General features: G+C 46.7%; 1 protein-coding gene and 1 long non-coding RNA gene across 3 annotated transcripts; one reads left to right on the top strand and one right to left on the bottom strand.

Moving 5' to 3' along the window:
- Nucleotides 1–1,379: 1,379 nt before the first annotated feature.
- BSCL2 (BSCL2 lipid droplet biogenesis associated, seipin) lies at nt 1,380–25,587 on the bottom strand. Of its 2 annotated transcripts, XM_081891759.1 has the most exons (12): nt 25,365–25,587; nt 24,145–24,213; nt 20,609–21,247; nt 16,585–16,666; nt 14,161–14,304; nt 13,139–13,273; nt 12,617–12,714; nt 11,793–11,934; nt 10,798–10,873; nt 9,077–9,157; nt 4,837–4,920; nt 1,380–1,754 (listed from the first exon to the last, which is right to left on the bottom strand). In XM_081891759.1, exons 3-12 carry the CDS (start codon nt 20,815–20,817, stop codon nt 1,594–1,596), a joined length of 1,212 nt encoding a protein of 403 aa, XP_081747885.1. In that variant the 5' UTR covers nt 20,818–21,247; nt 24,145–24,213; nt 25,365–25,587; the 3' UTR covers nt 1,380–1,593. The 2 variants fall into 2 exon arrangements, with proteins under 2 accessions (XP_081747885.1, XP_081747884.1); XM_081891758.1 differs by lacking the exon at nt 24,145–24,213.
- Nucleotides 17,857–27,135, top strand: LOC309358843. The gene is made up of 2 exons (XR_014163662.1): nt 17,857–19,544; nt 26,901–27,135. It is a non-coding gene; the product is annotated as an uncharacterized lncRNA (long non-coding RNA).
- The last annotated feature ends 583 nt before the right edge of the window (nt 27,136–27,718 follow it).

Below are 27,718 nucleotides of genomic sequence, written 5' to 3'. Positions count from 1 at the left end.
TAAAGATGTAAATGGGAGCGGGAGACGTGAGGAAGCTCAAGAATATTATGAAACTTTGTTAAAACAAAGCAATAATGTTTATTATTATTGTATTTTCTTTTTAAAAAATCTTAATAAATATTTATTTAAAAAAAAAAAAAGGAAAGGGATGTACAGGCAAAGATGCTTCCCTGGTAGAGAGCGCCTTCTGGAAAAGCTTTCTGGTGTTCCTCAAAGGTATGTGTGGGACAAAAAAGCTTTGCCCCATGGGAGGTGGCGCACGCAGAGGACGCTCTTCCCTCTCTGCTTGTCCCAGCCCCTGTCCGGCTTCCAGGCACTGGCAGTGGCAGAGGATGGCAGTTCCCTCAATTTGGGGGGGGGTGTCTCAGCCCCCTGCATACCAATATTGAGGGGGCCGAAGCTTCTTGCGCCCCCAATGCTCGGTGCCCCTGAACCCCTATCCCAGTGGAAGCCAAGGTAGTATACTCTGATGTTGACCGCAACTCCAGAACTATTTAAAGTGGGATGATACTACTCTAAATACATAGTGGAGATAGGGCCTAAGGGCTCGTCGACTCTTCTGTTTGTGCTGCAGAATCGAGGCACCGGGTGCATGATCTGAGCAGGTATTTGTTCAACCCTGTGGTTTCCCTACTGAATCAGAACAAACGTTGATCTGCGGAAAACCTGACTGACGTCCGAATCAGTGGTAAACAGCAAGTTTTCCCAGGAAAAGCGCTGGGACAAAATTAATAAATCGTAGAATTAAAAAAACGTAAAGGACCCCTGGACGGTTAAGTCCAGTCAAAGGCGACTATGGGGTTGTGGCGCTCATCTCGCTTTCAGGCCAAAGGAGCTGGTGTTTGTCCACAGACAGCTTTCCAAATCATATAGCCAGCATGGCTAAGCCGCTACTGGCACACGGATGACTGTGACAAGTGCCAGAGCGCATGGAAACGCCGTTTACCTTCCCGCCGCAGCGGTATCTAGTTATCTACTTGCGCTGGCGTGCTTTTGAACTGCTAGGTTGGCAGGAGCCGGGACCGAGCAACGGGAGCTCACTCTGTCGCAGGGATTCGAACCGCTGACCTTCCGATCGGCGAGCCCGAGGCTCAGTGGTTTAGACCACAGCGCCACCCACATCCCTAAATCGTAGAATTATAGAGTTGGGAGGGACCCTAGGGTCATCTAATCCAAACCCCTGCAATGCTGAAATCTCAGCTACCTGTGCCTACAAATGAAAGACCTAGAAATCACACATCCTAAGGCTCATCCCAGGCTTCTAATCTAGTCCAGGATGTGCATGGCTTAAAAACCCCCAAACCCACCTCCCAGTGCACAAGAATTCACGGCATGGGTTTCCTCCAGCCCAGAGTTTTTGCAGTACACTGGCAAATAAATCGTTAGCAGGTAAATCTTTATTTTAAGTTACAGTGTCTCCGGGTGAGGAGTAGGGGGTGGGGGGAGAGAAAAAGGAGCTGGAATGTAAACACAAGCTGGGAGCAGAGGCTCCCTTTGGAGAGCAAGGCCTGTGGTGGGTGCAAGCTATCGGGAGCAGTGCAAAAGGCTGAGGAGGGGCTCGTGAGGCCGCAAACAAACCCGCCCGCCCCCTTTTCAGGAACTGGAGCAAGTACTTCTCTGCCGGATCTCTGAGCCTGGCGTGAGGGTCCTGGCCCCTGGGGGCAGTAGGCTTGAGGGGTCCCCGTCCCGGGAGGGGGCTGGGAAGTTGGCCTCAGCAAGCAGCGTGGAATTGTCCACAGACTCAAATTCCGTCTCTGCAAATGAATAAGCAAACGGGAGATAAATCAGTATTCACATGTTGGAGAGAAGCCCCTGTTATCCAGATACTGCAGACTAGGGCTGGGTGATATATTGTTATACAGTGGACGCTTGGGTCGCGAATGTGATCTGTGCGGGAGGCACGTTCGCAACCCACAACGTTCACAACCCGCAGTGCTGTGCGAGCACAGAAACCTGGAAGTAACCCGTTCCGGTAACCCGAAAACGTGCAACCTGCAGTGTCTGTAACCCGAGGTATGACTGTACAAAACTGGTTTGAAAGACCTGGCAATATACAGTGGTACCTCGGGTTACATACGCTTCAGGTTACACACGCTTCAGGTTACAGACTCCGCTAACCCAGAAATATTACCTCGGGTTAAGAACTTTGCTGCAGGATGAGAACAGAAATTGTGCTCGGGTGGCGCGGCAGCAGCAAGAGGCCCCATTAACTAAAGTGGTGCTTCAGGTTAAGAACAGTTTCAGGTTAAGAACGGACCTCCGGAACGAATTAAGTTCTTAACCCGAGGTACCACTGTATTGTGAATTATGAATTTGCTATGCAAAAATCACAATTCTCTGCCTGTGTTAACTCTGCAGGCTCAGCTCTCTCCTGCAGGGGGCAGCAAACCACAAGAGCAGGTGCCGGCAAAAATCATGATGGAAGAAAAACTGAAGTTGCCGGTGCTTCTACATAGCTCCATCCTTATTTCAGACATTGTGATGTATCAGTATATCACAATGTTTAGCTGGTGATATATCATGATGTTGAAAACCAGCTATCGCCCAGCCCTACTGCAGACTCTGAGCTTTCATTTTTTTAAAATTAAGTCTCTCTCTAGCAGTGGCGTAGCGTGGGTTGTCAGCACCCGGGGCAAGGCAAGTAATTTGTGCCCCCTAACCCGTGGATTTGCGCCCCCTAACCCTAACTCCCAGATGTTGCGCCCGGTGCGGCCGGCCCCCCCTGCACCCCCCACGCTACGCCACTGCTCTCTAGCCCTCCTAGAAAGGACGTGAAACGCTACCGAAGGGGGCTCCCTGATATTAGAAAGCAACAGCGTCAGTGTGTGAGGGAAATTTCTGTCATCAGGACCACCAGGACCCAGCTGACTTCCCATGGTAAGCATGAGGTGGGTGGGGCCAGAGAAGAAAGAGGGCGGGGCAAAGGATAATAGGATCATAGAATTGTAGTTGGAAGGGATCCCGAGGGTCATCGAGTCCAACCCCCTGAAATGCAGGAATCTCCGCTAAAGCATCCATGACAGCTTAAGCCAGGGGTCAGCAACCTATTTCAGCCATGAACCGGTCCAACGTCCCTCAGACCATGTGGTGGGCCAGACTATATTTTGGAAGGAGAAAAAAAAAGAAGAACAAATTCCTACGCCCCACAAATAAGCCAGAGATGCATTTTAAATAAAAGGACACATTCTACTCATGTAAAAACATGCTGATTCCTGGACGATCCGCGGGACGGATTTAGAAGGCGATTGGACCCGCGGATCAGCGGGTTTTTACATGAGTAGAATGAGTGCTTTTATTTATAATGCATCTCTGGCTTATTTGTGGAGCCTGCCTTGGATGTGCCCCTTCACCTGCTGGCAGGTTGTAAGGTCCCAGTTGGGTAAGCTGTCCACACACACACACACACACACACACACACACACAGAGAGAGAGAGAGAGAGAGAGAGAGAGAGTTGTCTTTCTTTGTACCTTCTCCAGCTTTATGATATCCAGAGCCAAATTGTAAAACCCCCTTTAAAAATAATTTTTATTAGCTTTTTGCACAAAATTTGATATTGTTCATTTCACTTTCAATTTAATAATAATTTAAAATGCATTTCTGGGTTATTTGTGGGGCATGGGAATTCGTTCATTATTTTATTTCAAAATATGGTCCGGCTCCCCACAAGGTCTGAGGGGTAGTGGACCAGCTCCCTGCTGAAAAAGTCTGCTGGCCCCACCTTAAGCCATCCAACCTCTGCTTAAAAACCCCCAAGGAAGGGGAGTCCTATGCTATGCTTACCTTTGTATAGCAGGCTATATGCCAGCTTAACAACAGTTAGAGGTTCATTTACGGCCTAGGACCCTCGTACCTATGGGACAGCCTCTCCCGGTATGCCCCACGGAGAGCCTCAAGGTCCATAAATAGCAACACCCTAGTGGTCCCGGGCCCTAAGGAAGTTAGATTAGCCTCAACCAGAGCCAGGGCCTTTTCAACACTGGATCCGGTATGGTGGAACGCTCTGCCTCAAGAGACCAGGGCCCTGCAGGATCTTTCCGCAGGGCCTGTAAGACAGAGTTGCTCCACCTGGCCTGTGGCTTGGAGCCAATTTGATTCCCTCCCTCTCTTTTTTCTTCTCCTCCTGCGAGGAGGCTACATTTTAATATTTTAATGTTTCAATATTTTAATTGTTGTATTTTAATCTTGTTTTTAAGTTGTATTCATTCAACTTGTTTTTATTATTGCTTGTTAGCCGCCCTGAGCCCAGCCTTGGCTGGGGAGGGCGGGGTATAGATAAAAATTATTCAAAACAAAAAAAATTCCTTCTTGTAGCACCTTAAAGACCAACTAAGTTAGTTCTTGGTATGAGCTTTCGTGTGCATGCACACTTCTTCAGAAAGCATGCACACGAAAGCTCATACCAAGAACTAACTTAGTTGGTCTTTAAGGTGCTACAAGAAGGAATTTTTTTTGTTTTGACTATGGCAGACCAACACGGCTACCTATCCGTAAATAAAAATTATTATTATTATTTACACACTTCCCCACCCAAGAAAGCAACAGGTATTATGACTGCTGCCCATGGCCAAATCACTTAAGATGGGTGTGAAGGAAGGCTGAAAATGGGTGTGTCCTGGGGAGATTCCTAAGGGTGGGATAGAGAAGACTGGAGGGCCACATTTGGGCACCTAGGCCTGAAGTTCTCCACCCTGGGGTGGGTCCATGCATATATAGATATGTGTGTGTCCCTTTAGCTCTGCAGAGTCTCCTTGCTTCTTGGTATATACTGCATGCAAAACATGGATCCAGGAGGGGGGTGAAGGAAGCTCAGGTGAAGACCAGGATGTGTCACCTACCTTCGCTCATCCCATTGTCCAGACTGGACTTTGTCCCAGAATCAGGTTTCTCCAGATTGCTCTTTTGGGTCTGCATCTCAGCAACTGTTGCAGAAGCAAGAGGAAGAAAATCAAGACAGGCCTGTAGGCTGGAAATCGTGTGCTGAAAAGAGGGAGCATCTAAGAGGGCAAGGAAATCATGGCAGAATACGCCATTCGTGGAACGCCCTCATAAGAAACCTGCCCGATACAGAGTTGGTCTACTGGTCCATCTTGCTCAGCACCGTCCACACTGACTGGCAGCGGCTCCCCAGGGCTGCTTTCAGAAAGGGAGTCGTTCTCAGCCTTGTCTGGAGATCATAGAATCAGAGTGGGAAGGGACCCTGAGGATCATCTAGTCCACCCCCCTGCAATGCAGGAATATGCAGCTGTCCCAGACGGGGATCGAACCCGCAACCTGCATCTCTACCTCCATCGTTCTGCCCGGACACCGAGGTCCAGTGCCGAGGGCCTTCTGGCGGTTCCCTCACTGCGAGAAGCCAAGTTACAGGGAACCAGGCAGAGGGCCTTATCGGTAGTGGCACCCGCCCTGTGGAACACCCTCCCACCAGATGTCAAAGAGATAAACAAATACCAGACTTTTAGAAGACATCTGAAGGCAGCCCTGTATAGGGAAGCTTTTAATGTTTAATAGGTTATTGTATTTTAGTGTTTTGTTGGAAGCCGCCCAGAGTAGCTGGGGAATAAATAATAAATTATTATTATTATTATAACCCCGGTGTCATCAGCACCATGCTGTAACCAGCTGAGCTAAGATGCCAGGGATTGGAGCTGGGATCTTCCGCAAGCAGAACAAATGCTCTGGCCCTTCCCCAGAGACTTTTTTTTGTCACCTCCTTTGTCATCTTTTTCAGCACCTTTAGATTTTTAAAATCATTATTTACAACCTGACCTGTACCATTTGACTCCAAGAACAGGGTGACACAATTCATTTAAACGAGTAAGTTGTTTGCCTCATGCCTGGACATGAGAACCACCAACCCAAAGGGAATTCTGTAGAGGGGAATATCAAATCTTGGCTTATTGGCACTCATTCAACCCATTACCGAAGAGGTGGAGAGCCTCAGGCCACAATCCTGAGGCCACCTGCCTTGCCAGCCTCACTTCGCACCCTCCTTCAGTATTTTCTGCCTGTCTGGAGCGGGTCCTTGAACTCCAGTAATGCCTCTTGTTTGTCCGGATGGAGACAGAGGGGGGGTTGCATGAATGCATGTAGAAACTAGCCCACCGCACAACATTTAAACTTGCTGCCCCTCCCACCACTGCCTCCCACCACTGCAATGTGGCTCTGGGGACAAAAATGATTCCCTGTCCCTGCATTATAGCAAACAGACCGGAATTTAAAGTTTAGTTCAAATTTGAAATTACTTATAATAAAGGAACAAACGTAAGCTATAATAAAAGGTAAAGGTACCCCTGCCTGTACGGGCCAGTCGTGTCCGACTCTGGGGTTGTGCGCCCATCTCGCTGAAGAGGCCGGGGGCCAGCGCTGTCCGAAGACACTTCTGGGTCACGTGGCCAGCATGACGAAGCTGCAGCTGGCGAGCCAGCGCAGCACACGGAAACGCCGTTTACCTTCCCGCTAGTAAGCGGTCCCTATTTATCTACTTGCACCCGGGGGTGCTTTCGAACTGCTAGGTTGGCAGGCGCTGGGACCGAGCAACGGGAGCGCACCCCGCCGCGGGGATTCGAACCGCCGACCTGACGATCGGCAAGTCCTAAGCGCTGACGTTTTACCCACAACGCCACCCGCGTCCCATCAAGCTATAATACAACAGAAAATAAATGGCAGTTATGGCAGCAGATAAAAGGAACGCAACAGGGACATTATGGATGTAAGGACAGGAAGTCCAAACGTAAGAAATTATTAAACTGAAAGTGAAATGAACAATGTCAAATTTTGTGCAAAAAGCCAATAAAAATTTATTTTTAAAAAGGGTTTTAAAATTTGGCTCTGGATATCATAAAGCTGGAGAAGGTACAAAGAAAGACAACTCTCACTCTGTGTGCGTATGGACAGCGTACACAACTGGGACCTTGCAACTTGCCAGCAGGTGAAGGGGCACATCCAAGGCTTTTAAAACCATGAACTTCGAACAGAGATCTAGGGATGGGCTGCAGGAGAGGAGGTTTCGCCCTTCACACACTACAATACAAGATTACCCAATTTATTTTCAGTGGGTTCAAGATAAAAACCAAAGACAGGGCCATTTCATGTTGTGCATAATTACGAAATCTTAAGGCAGCTGGCGCAGTGCCTGTCCAGATGGGGTGAAAACAAGATCCAGATACAAGTTATGTTGAGAAATTGGTCCAGAGGTTAATTTCTGCAAAATGTTAACGTCATAATGACATGCATCATGCATGGAAGGGAACAGAGAGTAGCCACATCTCGCCAACTCAGTGGGGTGGGTAGGGCTTGTCCCTTTAAAATATATTTTCAGATGAGTATCTAAAACAGTTTGCTGCTGTTTTTATCTGATTTTATTGTTATTTCATTGTGTGCATGTGCGTGCAAATTGTTTGGAGGCACCTGAATCCAAATAATGCTACTAATAAATGTACTGAATTAATTACTAAGCGAGATTTCATCATGCTTTGGGGGGGGTGTGGGTGTATGTGAAACTACTTAGAAGAATGTGTGGTTTAAGCAGATGTCAACTGTTGCGTTCACAATCCCTGAGAAAAAGTATGATCGTTATAATTGATACTGGACGTGTAGTAACATGCCCTTTTAAAAAATAATAATAAAATGTTTTTAAAAAATAAATATCAAGATGTTGTCCTCAAGGTCTTATAATTCACACTTGAAACTGAAACGATTTCTGAGTAGTAGCATATTTTGCCAGAGGCATTTGAACACTGCTATCCTAACATCTAGTCATCATCTAGTTGAAAAGGAATTGTTTTGTTTGTCCTCTAGTATCCTTAATTGTTTATTGCTTTGTGTGTGTTTAATTTCAAACAACCGCATTGTTTTATCTTTATTTGCTAATCAATTATATCTTTTTGATCAAACAAATATTTTCTTTCTTTCTTTCTTTTTTAAAAAAGGTAATTTTTATCTACCTTTAGACCACGTACAACATCATAAGCACACAGGTTTGAAAACGAGAATTAGATGAGCTGAGCTGGAAACAAAATATTGGAATGTGGGCTGTTCCTGTTTAAGGATCCAGCTAGCCTCTTTCCCGATTACTCCATTCCATCCCATTAAATCACCAGCATTCCCTGCAGAGCTTGTCTTAGGCCCGGGGCGGGAGTCCCCAGTCTGCTGAGAGGCCCATGGCGTTCTTGGCAAGACAATGTAAAGTCAGGCAGGCCCTTAGAGGTCCCCCTGCCCAGCTTAGCCCTCCGAGGCCTGAAGCAAGTGTACCCAGCTGCCCCTCTCTGCACAGGTCCGGTTCCCTGCACAGTCATACCTCAGCTCCCAAACACCTTGGGAGTCAAACGTCCTGGCAACTGAACAATCGAAAACCGGAAGCGATTGCTCTGGTTTTCAAATGTTCTTTTGGAAGCCAAACATCCGAAGGGGCTTCCAACTGGCTGCAGGAGCCGCGCTTTGGAAGTCGAACGTTTCGGAAGTCAAATGGATATACGACTGTACAGTGGTACCTCTGGATACGAACGGGATCCCGAAAGCGCTCAACCTGAAGCAACTTCAAGAAGAAGAAGAGTTTGGATTTGATACCCCGCCTTATCACTACCCGAAGGAGTCTCAAAGCAGCTAACATTCTCCTTTCCCTTCCTCCCCCACAACAAACACTCTGTGAGGTGAGTGGGGCTGAGAGACTTCAGAGAGAAGTGTGACTAGCCCAAGGTAACCCAGCAGCTGCATGTGGAGGAGCGGGGAAGCGAACCCAGTTCACCAGATTACGAGACTACCGCTCTTAACCACTACACCACACTGGCTCTCAAGGTATGACTGTATATCCTCCAACCAGGCAAGTGAGAGGCATCATTAGAGTTCAAAGACACATTCCAGCAGCCAGGCAAAACCATCTTGGAGTTCAAGGGCAGTCTGCATTAGAAGGGAAGTGGGGGGAAGCAGCAAGTTAGCCCCTCCAAGACAGCTGGACAGCCACTGTGGGCAACAAACTCCTAATCCATCTAGCCCTTTGGTCTGATCCAGAAGAGCAATTGTATATATATTTAAAGCGATTGTCCGAAAGGCAAAAGAGCATCTAAAAAAAGTGCAGACCTGCTCTCGACAATTCGTCCTCCTCTTCATCAGCCCCCACATCCTCTGGTTGACGTGGAGCAGACTCTATTTCCTCAGAGCCTGCAGAAGAAAGGCAACCAAAAAAAGAGTTCAAAATAATTTTGTTGCATTGTTACCGCTGCTAAAACTTCTATCCTGCCCTTCCTCCCAAAGAGGAGCCCTGGTGAGCAAGCAAAGTAGTGAAACAATTAGAAATGAAATAAAAACACATTTAAAACATTTAAAAAGAATACCTGAAAAACACTCGCATAGACTCACAGCTAATCATTTCAATCTTGCCTGGAATGGTGGGTCGATCCAGTGTTAGTCCTGTTCCGAGCAGTCCCAGTGAAATCAATGGACATGGCCAACTTCGGGCCCATTCAATTCAGTGGGTCTACTTTTGAGTAGAACGTAAGCCGGATGCAACCCAACGCTTTGTCGAGCGCTACCCTGAAATCCCAGTGGCTGTTTTGACTTCTGTTTTGAAAAAAATGCTGCTAAACAAATTGATAATAAGGGGAGAGAATGGGTTTTCAACCATTACTAACCTGGGCCTTGCGGCCTTGCACCCTCAGGTAAAGCTCAGAACTTAGCCCCTTTTATTTATCGCTTTCCCTGCAGCCTGGGTCCTCTGGGCAGATGCCCACATAAGGAAGTCAAAACAATTTTGAAACAAAATCCACGCTATGCCAAAACAAAACAAAAAACCCTCTCTAAAATCCAACAAAAGCACAAGGCGAGAACCAGAGCAGAGATGAAAACAAACAGCAGGCATGATTCCACAGCCCAACCCCAGATAATTATTTTTTTTAAAAAAGCAACTTTGTAAAGGGCAGACATATGCCAAATGCCATAAAAAAGAGCCTGAAATGTTGATATACAAGATGCTAAAGAGTTATTAAAATGGCACTGAAAAGAAGGGCGATTTTTAGAATGCCAACATCCCAAAGTTCTTTTGAGAGAGAGGTGTCATTTTAATGAATAAACCAAACATGAGGAACGCTGGACTCAGCTGCTATATATATATATCTTTGAAAGGAAACGGAGATTCGTTGTACTCTGAAATTTGCAATGCACTCGCTGAAGTTTGCTTTGTTCTGTTTAATGAAGTGTGAAAACAAAAATAAATTTCAGAGAGGGGAAAACAAAAAGTCTTTGCCAGAAAACAGTAGGACATGAAAACATCAGCAGCTGATGATTCTCATACGTTCAAAGCACTATGATATCACTTTAAAAACTGGTGGGTGGCTTCCCCCAAATAATTATGGGAACTGTAGTTTGTTAAAGGTGCTGAGAGTTGTTAGGAGACACCTATTCCCCTCACAGAGCTACAATTCCCAGAGTTCCCTGTGAAGAGGGGTTGACTGTTGAACCACTAGAGGAATAGTTGCTCTGTGGGGAAAACAAAACTCTCCTAACAACTCTCAGCACCCTTAAACTGCAGCTCCCATAATTCTCTGGGGGAAGCCATGACTATTTAAAGTGATACCATAGCGCTTTAAATATATGGTGTGAATGTGGCCTAAGACAGGAGTAGCCGGTGCGGGGGCCTCTAGATGCTGCCGGACTACAACTCCTGTGATCTCTGACCATTAGGCCATTCTGCCTGGGGCTGATGGAGTTGGGAGTCCAGCAACAACTGGAGAAGGGAAACTCCATACCTGGGAAGGTGCCACCAAAACAGCTCTAAATGAAATTGACTCCCAATTCCAAGGTACCTTCTTTAGGGACCACAATCCGTCGGCGGATGTCTTCTGATTGTTGAAGCATTCCGGATCTTTCCCGGCCAGATAACTACCCGGGGATGGGGTGGGGAAGAGAGAAAAAAGACGGGACAGAAATCAGAATTTTGTTGGTAACTGAATACTCCCAAGTTTTAGATTTCTTTTACTGAGACTCAGCTGAGGGGTGGAACGAAGTGTATACTGTGCTGATTATATTTGTACAGGTTGGTATATTAAGCGATCTCTACTCCCATCATCCAGCCCAGACACTGAGGTCCAGCTCCAAGGATCTTCTGGCAGTTCCCTCACTGCGAGAAGTGAGGTTCCAGGGAACCAGGCAGAGGGCCTTCTCGGTAGTGGCACCCGCCCTGTGGAATGCCCTCCCATCAGATGTCAAGGAAATAAACAACTACCTGACTTTTAGAAAACATCTGAAGGCAGCCCTGTTTAGGGAAGTTTCTAATGTTTGATGTTTTATTGTGTTTCTAATACAGTGATACCTCAGTTTAAGAACAGCTCTGTTTACGAACGATTCAGTTAGTGAACTCTGCAAAACCGGAAATAGTGTCCCAGTTTGCAAACTTTACCTCGGTCTAAGAATGGAATCCGAACAGTGGAAGGGCACCGGCTGCGGGAGGCGTCATTAGGGAAAACTCACCTCAGTTTAAGAACGGTTTCAGTTTAAGAACAGACTTCCAGAACGGATTAAGTTTGTAAACCGAGGTACCACTGTATTCTGTTGGGAGCTGCCCAGAGTAGCTGGGGAGGCCTGGCCAGATGGGCGGGGTATAAGTAATAAGTAGTAAGTAGTAGTAGTAGTAGTACAGGTTGGTATATTAAGCAATATGTGGTAATAGTGGTTCATTTGTATGACTTAAGAAAAGATGAGGTGGCCTTGCTCCAACCATGTCTCCTTTTGGGCCAAGCAGCCAGGGCCGTGACAAGTTACAAAACGCAGTTCACCCCCAATCCTTGGCACCGTCTCTCACCTGTATCGATAAGGAGTCTCTGGGCCACACGCTGCCCCAGATCCACTGCAAGTAGCTGAAGAGAACGATGACGCTCAGGAAGGTGAAGTTGCTGGCCACACCCAAGATGGTGGACGTCACTGGGAAGTTGTAGAGCAGATATCTATGGGAGACAAGAGCAGGACGGAAGGGGGAGGTGTTAAGAGGTGCACTGTTCATATTGTGGAATTCCCCCCCACAAGAGAGTCTAGACTTGTTCTCTCTCTTTTATCCTTCCTATTCAACACAGGCCTTTGGAAACCAAGAAGCAGGTGTCAGTCACTGGGCTGCTATCAGGGCAAACTGGGTTTCGATTGCTAGTTCCACCTGTGCTCTGATGCATTTTAATTATCATTTTTATCTAGTGTTGTTTGTATTGCTTTGTATTTTATACGGTTGTTTTTAAATGCTGTAAATGGCCATTAATTCCAAGTAGGGAAAAGGCTGAGGTATAAATACATTTAAAAAATAATAGTTTTTCTGTGGTTTTTAAAAATGGATTTTGCAACCGTCCCTTCTGCAATTTGTTCCCTGGAGTGTGCTGTGGAGAGAGTCTCAAACAAGCCCTTCCTTCCTTCTCCATGCTTGGAATGAACTAGTTTGGCTTAACGAAGTTTACGGAATTAGTTCAAAACTTCCCAAGCTACTGAAGGAAGGTGTTACCACAATTGCCAGGTGAAATGAACTGTGAATCACCTTTGCCTTGCAGTAGAACTGTGAATGATTTCTACTTCAAGTCCGTTGTATTTTTACATGTTGAAGAAATCTAAAAAACGCTAATATAGATAATAAACAACAGTCCTCACCGCAGTCCAGTGAAATGGGCATGAATGCGCAGCTGAGCGCCATAAATCTGGATCTTTGTGGTCTGGATTTCAATCACGGCACCGACTGTAGGTGTGTACTACAAGCAGAAAGAGAAGCCAAGGTCACTGATTCATCTTTTGTGTGTCCGTGTAACAGCAAAGACCTGTGTCTACTCAAAATGCAGAGAGATCGTCCCTCCATCCCCAAGGAAGGTCTTACATGCATTTAACTTGGGCGATTAACCTGTGGGGATGCACTAGCAAATTCTCACAGGAAGTCAGATTATCCCACGAGATCATGTGAGATCTAACTAACCCAGAGCAAGGCTGACAGCTTGTAGGAGCCACAATGTGAGAGCTGAGTGCAGGATGAGGACCAAGGCTCGGCAAACTACCCCAGTAGGTGGTGGAAGAAAAATATTGTCAGGTATGAAGGACTGGCCAGGAGATGGGAAACAGGAAGTGACAGTCATCCCTTGAGGAAGCAAGAAATCAAGGAGAAGAGCAATGCCATTCTCTCACCGAGTCCTCCTTGTAGTCTGAGTACAGCTCTACGTCCAGCAACTGCTTCTGTTCTGTGAAACCAGCCAAGAACAGGCTGGCAAAGGCGAAGGTGTCCAGCATTTGCAGCAGGCTCGAGCGGTAGTGTAGCATTGCCTAGTCAGGAGAGAGGGAGAGCGTGGACTCGGTCACTGGGTCACCGTTACGGGAGTGCAGAGCATCTTTTAGGGAAAAGAAAAAATAGAGGGGACTGGAGGGAGTTCCCCCAAAACAGCCCAGTGAAGAGTGAGAATGGACACAGAATGCGGACCGGCTGTTGGGAGAGGAGTGGAATGGAGTATCCCAGAAGAGGGCAACATTTAAGAGGGGGGTGCTGTGGTCTAAACCACAGAGCCTAGGGCTTGCCGATCAGCACATCGGTGGTTCGAATCCCCGCGACAAGTGAGCTCTCTCGTTGCTCAGTTCCTGCTCCTGCCAACCTAGCAGTTCGAAAGCACGTTAAAGTGCAAGTAGATAAATAGGTACCACTCCGGCGGGAAGGTAAACGGCGTTTCTGTGTGCTGCTCTGGTTCGCCAGAAGCTGTATGCCGGCTCCCTCGGCCAATAAAGCGAGATGAGCGCCACAACCCCAGAGTCAGGGGTCAGGGGTTCCTTTACCTTTACCTTAAAAAAATACCATAAAATCTGTACATAAACATTAAAAACAAATGTAATGCTAAATAAATTAATAATAAAATATAATAATAATAATAATAATAATAATAATAATAATAATTTGTATACTGCCCTATACCCTCAAGTATATATCACCGGTGCTGCCCAAAGCTTGGGAAAACAAAAACACATCTGCCCGTTGCTGAAATTATGGCAAGGCTGGCTCCGGGCAGGCTTCCTTGGAGAGGGGTTCCATTAACGGGGAGGGGGGAAACTGTAGAAAAGGCCAGTTCTCTTGTCATCACTCCAGCCAAAGGTCACTGGGAAGAAACCACCACTCAGCCGCTCCCCCTCCACCCACGCAGTTCCCCCGCAAACCCTGGACATACCGATCTGGCCGAAGAGGAGATGATATGGCCACCTTTGGTGTAACACGAAATGACCACCATGAACATCCCCAGGTTCTGGTTGACCGGCGACTCTGGCAGCTCCAATTCCAGTGAGATGCGGTACGGTTGGCCGTACATGAGGACCTGAGGGCAGAGAAGGCGATAGAGAAACATCAACACACACACACCCTTACACCCTCACATTTAATCAGTGGAATTCTAGGGTCCTTCATTAAATAACATCTTAAAACCATTAAGGCTGGCTTTGCAGCAGTCTTCTTTTCCCTTCGAAAGGAATACAGACATAGAAAGCTGTCTTAGACTGAGTCTGACCATTGGTCCATCTAGCGCAGTGTTGTCTACACTGACTGGCAGCAGTTCTGCAGGGTTTTGAGCAGGAAGCCCCCATCTCAGCCCTACTTGGAGATGCCAGGGGACCTTTGCATGCAAAGCAGATTGTCTGCCACTGAGCTATGGGCCTTCTCTGCTTCCTTGCGATGACTAGGCAGGATAGCCTTAGAGAAAATTTTAACCCGCTCCTCTCTTTTTTAGGCTAGGCACCCATGGGCTGGTATAATCTTATTTTTATGGGGCGCTAATTCTTTATAGATTTAATTGCGAGGCCGCAGATAATGGGTGTAGCATTGCAGCCAAGAGCACAAGCTGGGAAGTCTCTGGCCCAGGCCCAGATCTCATCTCAGGCTTCTGGCTAGGTGCTGTTCTCTCAGGCTTTTTATCTGTAAAATGGGATCAGTAAGAGTGTCCTAACTTGTCAGGAACACGGACCATGGACATGGATTTATATCCTTTTGGATTACAGTATAGCCACAATCCATTTTATTTACTTAAGTTTATATATCCTGCCTTCCTCCCAGAAGAGCCCACGATGGCAAACTCTTCTGTAATAATAATTTTTAAAAATACAGTTCATAATACAGTGGTACCTCGGGTTAAGAACTTAATTCGTTCTGGAGGTCTGTTCTTAACCTGAAACTGTTCTTAACCTGAAGCACCACTTTAGCTAATGGGGCCTCCTGCTGCCGCCACACCGCCGTCATGCAATTTCTGTTCTTATCCTGAAGCAAAGTTCTTAACCCGAGGTAATATTTCTGGGTTAGCGGAGTCTGTAACCTGAAGCGTATGTAACCTGAAGTGTATGTAACCCGAGGTACCACTGTAAAGACATGTTTAAGACATTTAAATGTCTGGATAGGCCTACTGAAACAGAAGGAAGTTTTCAGCCGGCATGTAAAAGGAGGACAGTGATATTTTCCCCCATTTTGTTTTCCACATGGGTACTGTTCCTTGTTTCTTCTTCTTTTGCATCCACTCGGTGCACTTGTAATTTTGAACTTTCCATTTTTCAACAAAAATTATAAAATAAAATATAAATAAACAAAAAGAGGACAGTGACGGCATTTGCCTAATGTCAATCGGCAGGGACTTGAACCCGGCACGTTTTGAGAGCTAAGTGTGTGCTCTGCCACTGAGCTAGAAGCCCTTCCGAAATATGCTGAACTGGGCATTTCTGCCCAAGCGCCCAAGGTCTAGTGCATGCTATAATTAAGGTTCACTTATAAACTAGAGACAGTTTGCTGGAAAATAAACTAATAAACTAGAGACAGTTTGCCTTCCAGGAGTACTATTGTCTGGGGTGCAGGTGATGAAATTACTTCTTAAAAGAAACCCGGCACATCTTCTGGGACACCGGCAGAGCTTAGAATCTGTTCCCAGGGAACTTGCGCCCCAATAAGAATTAATTAGGACTGTGATGAAAGACACCTCGGAGCTTTGGAAATGAGTTTTTCGATAAAAAGAGGATCTCACCTCCATTTTGTAGACAGCTCAGTCTCATCTGTGAGATATATATATATATATATAGCCTTGTTCGCTTTTTATCTAGTTTTTAGGACACTTCAATGAATATTACAGTTTTTACTTCTATTTTTAAAATGAAAACGACTGAGATTTTTTATTATAGCAAGCAGTATAAACAAATATTAAAACATTATCTGGCTCAGGGATTATTCACCAACCAATTTGTTCTGAGCAGACAGTTTCTTGCAAGCTCTGGGAAAGGGAATTTGTGGGATTTTGCTATACCATGGAACGCAGAAGTCTAAAAAAAAGTACTTTTCTCCAAAGGGCTCAAGGCACCATACGCGATTGTAATGACTGGGATTAAGCGGCGTATAAATTGTTGAAATTATTTAACTGATCAAATCGTCAAGTTCCCAATTTAACTGGCAATTTTCAGGTGATGATCTCCAGTTAGCCGGACTGCGGGATGGGGGGAAATGTCCCTCTATAGACCAGATTCTTCTCGACCACGTCTCCACTGTTCGATTCAAGACAAGAGCGGATGAACCTGCATGTCAACCTTAGTGCCAAACACATCAATGGCCAGTGAAGCCAGAAACTCACCCGGTCCCGGCTGTCCTTGATGAAAGAAACGTTGGCAACAGGGAAAGAGCACAGTTCTGATCCAATTTGGCCACAGTCAGTCCTGGGGACAAAAGATCATGAACAAGGTCACATTCAGAACTTGAGAGACCTGCCAAATGTAGACCAGGTTTCTGGATGGAGCTCCTTTAGATACAACCCCTAGCCACACTAGATGCCAGTCAATTTTCAGATCTAGACACTCATGCTAGTGTTTAAACAGCCCTGAAAGACTTTGGCCCCATATATCTGAGAGATGGCCTCCTTCCCTACAGATCCTCCTGGGTGTTAAGATCAGCAGACCAGGCCCTTCTGGTACTTCCAGCTCCCTAAGAAGTTTGGGTCGCCTGGGACAGGGCCTTCTCTGTGGCAGCCCCTAAGCTGCAGTATTCCGTTCCCGCAAAGCTGCGCCTGGCTTCTTCCCTGTACAGCTTTTGGCGAATGCTGAAGATGCAGCTCTTTGCCCTGGGCCTTCGACACCTGAGATGTCAGTTTCCAGGCCCTGCCCTGCTCTTGTGAATGTAGTATTTTCTTATTTCTACTTACGGATTTTAAATTGTTGTAGCCCACTTTGGGACCTGCGGGTGAAGGGCGGGTGGTAAAGTTAATGTTAATAATCAAAAGAGCAACAGTGTCTCTGGGAGGGCACAAAGCTAACAGTCCTCTCTCACGGCTGCTCTCTGGCAACTGGTACTTGGAGGAATTTTCTCCTGACATGGAAGATCCACTTAGCGACCACAACTGCTGGCCCTTAACAGAACTCTCCTCACCCCCCAACCCCATTCATTTTCCCCTAATCCCTTTTCAAAGCTATCTAAGCGAGAGGCCACCCCAGGCATCCTGATGCAGCAAATTCCACAAATCTATATATACACACACACTGTGTGGCGTTAGGACTTCCGTTGGTCAGCCCCTTAATCTCCTGCCAACTGAGGAGATGGGGCAACAGTTGGAATCTGTCTCTGATCTGAAATGATTTTATGTTTGTGCTGTATCATGTTTATATTTATCTATTTTAAATTTTTTTTATATATCTGCAATTAACTGTTGTTTATGCATGTAACTAGGGACGCTGGTGGTGCTGTGGGTTAAACCACAGAGCCTAGGACTTGCCGATCAGAAGGTCGGCGGTTCGAATCCTCGCGACGGGGATGAGCTCCTGTTGCTCGGTCCCTGCTCCTGCCAACCTAGCAGTTCGAAAGCACGTCAAAGTTCAAGTAGATAAATAGGTACCGCTCCGGCGGGAAGGTAAACGCCGTTTCCGTGCACTGCTCTGGTTCGCCAGAAGTGGCTTAGTCCTGCTGGCCACATGACCCGGAAGCTGTACGCCGGCTCCCTCGGCCAATAAAGCAAGATGAGCGCCGCAACCCCAGAGTCGGCCACGACTGGACCTAATGGTCAGGGGTCCCTTTACCTTTATGTATGTAACTGGTTTATGTATGATACTATACTGTAAATTGTTTTGGGATGACTTGTGGGAAGAAATTCAAAACAGCAAGCAACAACGTAAGAGTTCTAATATCCAAGGTGGAGGGAGAGCAAAAAAGCATGTCTGTCCAGTTTTTCAAACATCATTTTTTTGACCTTCCCCTTCTTACATTTTTCTGAGCTAAAAAGTTGCAAAACTTTGGTACTTTTTCTTGTAGGGACACCCCACATAGAAACTATATTATACCAAGTCAGACCAAGTCAGGCCCATTTACCTCAGTGCTGTCTACAATGACTGACAGCAGCTCTCCAATGTTTCAGGCGGGGCGGAGGGCATTCCAAGCCCTGTTGGTAGATGCCAGGCTTGAACCCGGGACCTTCTGCACACAAAGGAGATGCTCTATTGATGAGCTATGGCCCTTGCCTTCACCTCAGCCGGACTCTTGGCTTCATTGTCACCAGGGGCCTAAATCTGTGTCTGGGTTGTGCTACTTCACACTGAACAAAATCCCCACAACAACGAAATAGCATATCAAGGCAAAAAGCTGCTGGCCTCCTTTTTTGCCCAGATATCCTGGCTGTTTTTGTTTGGGGCTTCTTTTTTGTGAGAAGCCACAGTTACAAAAGTCCTGAATTTGGGAGAGATACAACCCCAGGCAATAGTAAACCACCTGAGAACTGGGACCCCTCAAGGCATGTTTAGTGAAAGGGTTGCAGCTCAGCAGTAGAGTACCGGCTTTGAATGCAGAAGGTCTCAGGTAGGGCTGAGGAAAAGATTTCCTGTCTGAAATCCTGGAGTGCTGCTGCCAGCCAGAGTCTAGGTGAACCAACGGTTTGACATGGTGCAAGGCAACTTCTTATGAACTGCTCTCTCCCTCCGCCATCCAGATCTTGACTCCTGCGATCCCCAATCTCTGCACCCATATAAACTTGCAGGCCGAGATGGGGAGGATAGTTTGAAAACCGAACTGTTTGCTGAGAGAATTAGTTCCCAGCCACAGAAAAGCCTGTTGCTGTGTCTCACCATGAGTCACCGAGTCGACTCGGCCTCCTAGCTCAGCCTCTGCTTTTGGCTGTGTCGCTGCCTCAGGTGTGACTGGAGCACCTGGCGCAGAAATGCACCAGAAGGGCAGGTCCACACCCAAAACAGCACCTTGCGGTGGAACGGTGGGTGGCTTCCTCGCAGGGCAAGCAAATACACACACACACCAAAAGCAAGATAAAAAATTCGGGGTGTGTGTGTATAAGATCAAAGGGAGGAGGAGAAAAACCAACCCCAGCAACACTGATGCCAAAAGGTTTGGGAGGAAGTAGCACCATAATCTGATGAAGCAAACCAGCATTCTTCAACCTTGCCTCAAATGAGCCCATCTTCCTGTGTTCCTAAGATTTGCCTTTAGTCTTTTGCAGCAAAGACGAATAGAGCTACTCTTCTGGAAACTGATACACTAGAGCAGAGGTTTTCAACCTTTTTGAGTCCATGGCTCCCTTGACCAAGTACAGTGGTACCTCGGGTTTACTTAATTCGTTCTGGAGGTCCATTCTTAACCTGAAACTGTTCTTAACCTGAAGCACCACTTTAGCTAATGGGGCCTCCTGCTGCTGCTGCGCCGCCGGAGCACGATTTCTGTTCTGATCCTGAAGCAAAGTTCTTAACCTGAAGCACTATTTCTGGGTTAGCGGAGTCTGTAACCTGAAACGTATGTAACCTGAAGCGTATGTAAACCGAGGTACCACTGTATAGTCTTTCTGTGGCTATCCTTTGGGAACTCAGTTATGTTGACCCTTGCCTGCTGAGCCATGAGCTCTCACCCTTTTTGTGGACACCCTCCCTTGGGGAGGGTTCCCTCAACCTCCTCTCCCCTCTCCTCAGGAATCCTCGCCCACTTGCTTACTTACTCCGAGGCCACTGACCTCCCGGTAACTAACACCCCTCGGCCGGCCCCAGAGGCACCATTCGCCTGGAGAACTTGTAGCCAGCGCTGCTGCAACAAACAGCTGCACAAGCCTCTGGAGGCCCTCGGAGCTGGACCTCACTTCAGAGCCAGCTTGTTTACCCTTGCATGAATTTTAAAGGGTCAGCTAAAAGTCTACGATTATGATTTCTTTCACCTGGTAAACAACGCCTTGCATAGAAGTCACACTTAGTTAAAAAGTTCAGGTAAACTAAGGACAGTTGTAGCCTGGAACATGAAAGACACCAGCGATGGTGGCAGGAGACTTTTTCAGGAAGGCTGTTCCAGAGCTAAGGTGCCACCACAGAAAAGACCCCCACCCCACCTAACTTGGTGGAGGGCCCAAAAGAGGACTGCAATGCAAGACGAAGAAGAAGATTTGGATTTGATATTGCGCTTTATCACTACCCGAAGGAGTCTCAAAGTGACTAACATTCTCCTTTCCCTTCCTCCCCCACAACAAACACTCTGTGAGGTGAGTGAGGCTGAGAGACTTCAGAGAAGTGTGACTGGCCCAAGGTCACCCAGCAGCTGCATGTGGAGGAGCGGGGATGCGAACCCAATTCACCAGATTACGAGTCCACAGCTCTTAACCACTACACGGAAACCAACTCAAAACTGACCTGAACTTGTAGTGGACGGGGCTGACGTAGCTGACCGTAGGCATATAGGAGTAGTAGAAGCTGCCATAGAGGAAGACCGAGATCCAGAGGAGAAGCAACAAGACGCAGAACAAAATGGCCGTCTGCAGGACGGTCCGGCGCACACGGAGCATCAACAGCATCGCCACTTCCTGCGCCCATAGCAGGAAAGGTCCGGTGCTGCCCGCCATGGCGCCGGGAGGAGAAGGCAACAGAGAGGGATCCAGCGGAACGAAGTCGTCAAACCGGCAGGAGTCAATGCACGGAGCAGCTTCGATGCCTTCAACGGCAACTGGGAGAAAAACCAGGAATGTAACAGCAGATCCTCAGGCAATGAGGCGGCTAGTAAAAATAATAACAGTAAAAAGTTTCCCCTTGTTCTCAGCTGGATGGCAACCAGGCCTCCTACTCAGGGAATAGACTCTGGCTCCTGCTTCGCATGCTGCCCTGTTTGCGTCGCTGGGCTTTCTGCAGGCTCTTTATATCCATGAGAAATACGGGGCGGCCTGGGGGTCAGTGACTCCGGGACATGGCGGATGGCGGGGCTGCCTAACACAGCACACCGTCCTCTTGGGAATCAGGAACTTGGCAGGTTCAGCGCCATCATGGGCAGGGAGGTGCCTGGAGAAAGGGGAAATAAAGATGACAAATCCAAAGTCAGAGAAAAATCTCAGCATAGAGAAACCAGATTTTGCAGGGAACAGAATTGGGGTGAATTTTAAACAAGGGTGGGCAGAGGAGGGAAGGAGCCGGTTGATGGAGAGTGTTAAAACACAGGATCCAGAGGAAATGTAGAAGGTCAAGCAAGAAGTATCAAACTTCTGGGAGAGACCAGGAATTGGAACACCTGAGTTCCTCCTCTGGACTAATTCTTATTTCATAAACATGTCTTGTTTTTCAATTGCAGGTCACAACAAAAATCACAATGGACACCAGCATCTCTGATCTCTTGCCCACCACTTACACTCATCAGTGCATACCAGAGATTTGTTGCAAATAATAATAATGTTTATTATTTATACCCTGCCCATCTGGCTGGGTTTCCCCAGCCATTCTGGGCAGCTTCCAGCACATTTAAAAGCATAATAAAACATCAAATATTAAAAACTTCCCTAAAAGTCATATAGTTGTTTTTTTGTTTGACATCTGATAGAAGGGTGTTCCTCAGGGAGGGTACGACTACTGAGAAGGCCCTCTGCCTGCTTCCCTGTAACTTCATTTCTCCCGGTGAGGGAGTTCAGTTGGTAGAGCATGAGGCTCTTAATCTCAGGATTGTGGTTTCAAGTCCCACATTGGGCAAAAGATTCCTGTACAGTGGTACCTCAGGTTACGAACCGTCCTACTTATGAACGCTTCAGGTTACAAACTCTGCAAACCTGGAAGTAGGTGCTCCGGGTTGCGAACTTTGCCCCGGGATATGAACGTAATCCGCTTCCGGGGCCACGGGAGGCCTATGTAGGGAATGGGTGCCTCGGGTTAAGAATGCTTCGGGTTAAGAACGGATTTCAGGAATGAATTAAGTTTGTAACCCGAGGTACCACTGTATCGCAGTGGGTTGGATAGATGGGGCTTGTGATCCGGTCCAACTCTACAATTCTGTTTCAATGCTTTCTATATCCTGACCTAATTCTTCAAAAATTACCGTATTTTTTGCTCTTTAAGACTCACTTTTTCCCTCCTAAAAAGTAAGGGAATATGTGTGTGCGTCTTATGAAGCGAATGCAGGCTGCGCAGCTATCTCAGAAGCCAGAACAGCAAGAGGGATTACTGCTTTCACTGCACAGCGATCCTCCTCTTGCTGTTCTGGCTTCTGAGATTCAGAATATTTTTTTTCTTGTTTTCCTCCTCCAAAAACTAGGTGCGTCTTATAGAGCAAAAAATATGGTATATCAGGGTTGCACAACTTCAGACTACCCCCAACCACATGCAAAGAAAAAGGCCCATGCTCTTCCCAAAAGTAAAATATCCCTGCACACAGAAAACTAGAAAGCTGGGGTAAAACTCTTTCCCTAACATGATAACTTTTTACATGCAGGGATATCCATTGAATAGGAAGCCGCCTACTGCAGGATGAAGAGCGACTGCTCAGACAGAAGCCGACATTTCAGTGAGAACTAGACCTCAATGCAGAACAGAACCAGTGTTTACAGAACTTTAGAGAGAAGGAGGTGGCTAAAGAAAAAAGGGCAAGCTTCTAAGGCAGTAAAGGCCAAACTTTCAGCTTCTATGAGCTACTTACTTCCCTTACTGCTACTCTTTGATCTATCAAATAGAGTCAGGTGCAAATACAGTGGTGCCCCGCAAGACGAAAAACCCGCTAGACGAAAGGGTTTTCCGTTTTGGAGGCGCTTCGCAAAACGAATTCCCCTATGGGGTTGCTTCGCAAGACGAAAAAAATCTTACATCCCCCCGTGGTTTTTTTCCGATTTTCTTAAGCCGCTAAGCCGCTTATCAGCTGTACCGCTGATAAGCCGCTTAACAGCTGATCGCTGGAAGCCGCTTGACAGCTATAGCGCTAATCCGCTAAGCTGTCAATGGGCTTGCTTTGTAAGACGAAAAAACCGCTAGACGAAGAGAATCGCGGAACGAATTCTTTTCGTCTAGCGAGGCACCACTGTAGTTGTTTGGAGAGTTAAGTAAGAACTGGATATAAAGTGCTGGTTCTGGAGCTTGAGGTTGTTAGCTATGGCACCCCAGTAAGCAACACCATTGGGATAACCAACATATTCAGAAACAAATTATACTTACGTTATTCTGGACCAAGGATTCCAACACAACACTTTAAAACGCAGCCAGCCAGCCACAATCAAATTTTTCTCCCTGCTGTTCTTCCAAATTATAGTCAAAACAACACCCAGGAACGGTGAAGAAATCACCAATATACAAGTACAACCAGAACATAGTCCTTAGCAGGTTACAGCGCACATTTCCTAATAGAATATAGAAATCCTAATCAGGAAGCTAGCACTCACACTATAATTATAGCCTCCCTATAGATATGAAACATTCATTGCACAGTCAAGATCACATGCAAAAAAAAGTTTAACAAACAAGTCTTTCCCTAAATCTCTGAAGATACCAGCAGCACAAAAAAGATCAGAAAGACCTTATCAAAGACAACTACGGTAATTATTGCAGAACTCACATTTATACAAGTAAGGAACATGGAGGTTGAATGATAAACAGAGGCCAGTAGTGACAGATAATTTCTATACCGGGGGTTTTAAACAGCAACTTTGTCGCAGCACTCAAGTATATAAAGTCCCATTAATATTTGGGGAACACCAAGGTTCAAGATATACATAAAACTTGCTATTAAACTACTGAGAATCAGAAACCCTCACTGATCCACTTCATTCTGCTCCTATCTATCTAGTTACTACCGTATCTCTCCCAGTTCCAGAGTTTCAGCTACACAGACTAAGCTCCAATTAAGGTATTTTTATAAGCAAAAGAACAGAAGAGGAATCCTGCTGAATCAGGCCGAAAGCCCAACTAGTCCAGCATCTTGTACTCACAGCAGCCAAACAGGTACCCCAATGGGAAGCTTGCATGCAGGACCAGAGTTCAAGAGTGACTCCCAGCAACTGGTATTTGAAGACAGTGGAGGCAGCACATGAACAATGTGATAGTCCTGATAACCCTCTTTTGAAACCACGCAAGGTGTGCGCTTTTCCCAACTACGTGCCCACTATTTCACACACCAACACCCAACATCTGGTCCCATCCAATATTAGTCCTACTCAGAGTAGCCACACCGAAATGAGTGCACATGACTAAGTGAAGCACATGGATTTCAATGGGTTTACTCCAGGCAAAACTTAGCCCAGTTTCAATTCTAGCTAAATCTTGTTGTGTTTAAAAAAATAAACTTAACACACCAGGTCAAAAGCTTAGGCTAGCAAAAGCAAGACCTTCTAGCATTTCCCAGCCAATAAAACAGATAGTGAAAAAGGAAAAAAAAATCCTTCCAGTAGCACCTTAAAGACCAACTAAGTTAGTTCTTGGTATGAGCTTTCGTGTGCATGCACACTTCTTCAGATACACAGAAACCATCTGAAGAAGTGTGCATGCACACGAAAGCTCATACCAAGAACTAACTTAGTTGGTCTTTAAGGTGCTACTGGAAGGAATTTTTTTTGTTTTGACTATGGCAGACCAACATGGCTACCTATCTGTAAGTGAAAAAGGAGGCATTTTGTATGTGGGGAGGGGGCATTGATTTAAATATACACCAAAAACAAGGGGATTAAGGCAAGTTTCTGCTCTTCCCAATTGCATCCCATATTGTTTTTTGCGGGGGGGGGGAGGGGAGAGTTCCCACTACCTAAATCCCACCTTTGACGGACAACAGCTTGAGGAAAAGTAAGCCATGCACCCCGAGGTTTCATTCGAAAGCAGATGTGCGTGTGTAAGGAAGGACACCTGGGTTCCAAACACAGCACCCTAAGTGGGTAAAGGAGGTCAGAAATCTACTTACACACTCCAACCACAACTAAGTGGGTGGGGAGATAATTAGACCCCTGGACCCCTGTGTCCCAACCAAAACTAAAGAGGGGGGGGTCGGATAATTAGACACCCGGACGCCTGGGTTCCAGCCACAGATGGAGGGGAGGGGAGGAAGAAAAGTAGATACCCGAACGCCTGGGTCCCAGTCACATATGCGGGGACAGATAATTATACACCTGGACTTCTGGTCCCAGCTACACTCGGAGAAGGGGGGTGAGAATTAAACCACCTTAGTTAGTTGTTTCCAGCGCCGGCTTGAGGCTGCAGCTCCTCCTCCCCTCGCTCCCCCTCCTCTTCTTATTTCTTCTGCCTCTCCCAAAACTGGCTCTGGTCCTGCCTCTTCCGGGTTTGGCCCCGCCCTTGCCGATCCTCCGGGCTGGGAGGGAAAGGCAAGAGGAGGAGGCGGGCCTCTCTCTCTTTTTTAAACGCTCCTGCTGCGAGCATCTTCCAGTCACGTGGGGAGAAGGATGCTGATGCTGCCCGCCTGCCTCCCGTTTCCATGGCGACTGCAGCAGCAGTGCAGGAGGAGGAGGAGGAGGGGAACTAGGCTCTGCCAAGGACAATGGTGCTGGGGGGGCGGGGGGAGGAAGATTGGGGTTCAAATCTCCACTCAGTTAACTGGGTAGCCTTTGGCTAGTCCTCCTCACAGGATTGCTGAGAGGATAGAATGGGGAGAGGGCAGAATAGTGTGAGCTGCTTTGAGCTCCTAAATCAGGCATAGGCAAACTTGGCCCTCCAGATGTTTTGGGACCACAGCTCCCATCATCCCTAGCTAACAGGACCAGTGGTCAGGGATGATGGGAGTTGTAGTCCCAGAACATCTGGAGGGCTGAGTTTGCCTATGCCTGTCCTAAATGCCCCAGTACTGTTGTCTAGGATGAATGTTGAAATAACACCAAGGTGCTGGAGAGGCTGTGTTGAGTTAGGCCCGTATTCTCACCTGTGATGGACCTGTCTGCAGGTCTGTACACCCTAGAATCTACTTTTTGATGAAATACAGTGGTACCTCAGGTTGCATACGCTTCAGGATACATATGCTTCAGGTTACAGACTCCGCTAACCCAGAAATAGTGCTTCAGGTTAAGAACTTTGCTTCAGGATGAGAACAGAAATTAGGCTCCTGTGGCGCGGCAGCAGCAGGAGGCCCCATTAGTTAAAGTGGTGCTTCAGGTTAAGAACAGTTTCAGGATAAGAACGGACCTCCGGAACGAATTAAGTACTTAACCCGAGGTACCACTGTACAGGAAATTGGAAAGCAGCCGGTGGACGGGCCCCCACAACGGGTGTTGGTGCATCGTTTTATCATTCAAAATGCCGACATTCCACACACCAAGAAAAATTTAGTTGGGCATCTCTTAATGGTAACACGCTTCCTCATAACTAAACATTGAAATGATCTTCAGAGAGCACCTTTATCTTATTAGAACCAGAAAGTATGGTACATGGCATTCCTGGGGAAAAATAACGCACAACCCGAATTGTACATGGTGTATCAAAAACCGACAGTTTATTTTTTAATACAGTATTTAGAACATTTTTCTGTCATCAGAGGAAGGAGATATGAAACATTAAAGCAAAGACAAAAAGGGGGCAAAGCATGGGCATAACCGGGATTTATGTTAGAGGGGCAGGCTTTATGTTGGGGAGGCACAGAACCTCAGTTAAGTATTTTTAATTGATTTACTTGATTGATGGGGCTGCTGCCTCCCCTGCGCCTCATTGGCAGCACCCATGGGGCAGAGACATCAATACAGTGGTACCTCAGGTTAAGAACTTAATTCGTTCCGGAGGTCCGTACTTAACCTGAAACTGTTCTTAACCTGAAGTACCACTTTAGCTAATGGGGCCTCCTGCTGCTGCCGCGCCGCCGGAGCACGAGTTCTGTTCTCATCCTGAAGCAAAGTTCTTAACCTGAAGCACTATTTCTGGGTTAGCGGAGTCTGTAACCTGAAGCGTATGTAACCTGAAGCGTATGTAACCCGAGGTACCACTGTAATCCATTCCAGACATTTGGTATAATAAAAATTATAACAAGAGTATAAAAATAAAAATACAATTAACACAGATATCCCTTATTTTACAGGGGGATGAGCTGTACTTCCAGCAAACCTGAGTTTGTGAAACTTTGCATATATTCCTGCTTTTGGACTTCCTAGAGGCATTGGGTTGCCCCCTGTAAGAACAGGATGCTGGACTAGATGGGCCTTTGGCCTGATCTTGCAGGCCTCTTCTGTTGTTTCCTTCTTCACTAAGAAGGGAAAGCAGAAGGGAAGATAGGTTAATAAAGAGCCAAGAAAAGGGTCCCTCTTGGGGCTGTAGCTCAGTTGCAAAGCACCTGCTTTGCATGCAGGTTCAATCCTCTGCATCTCTAAGAACATCTGGGAAAGACCCCTATCTGAAACACTGGAGAGTGCATGCTAGAGGGATCAGTGATATGGCTCATTGCAGTGTAGCTTCGTAGGGTTCCGTTATGTGCCTAGGTCCCGTTTCTACCAGGGGAAATTGCATGGATTTAGGCCTCCGAATAGCTGAAGATGGAAATCGGCAGTTTCACTCAATGTGCAGGAGCAGGCGAGGCCTTGG

Source organism: Podarcis melisellensis, assembly GCF_964234715.1.
Source record: "Podarcis melisellensis genome assembly, chromosome: 16".
Taxonomy (NCBI): domain Eukaryota; kingdom Metazoa; phylum Chordata; class Lepidosauria; order Squamata; family Lacertidae; genus Podarcis; species Podarcis melisellensis.
Note: the sequence above shows the minus strand (reverse complement) of the source record. Positions and strands in the feature narration are given on the sequence as shown.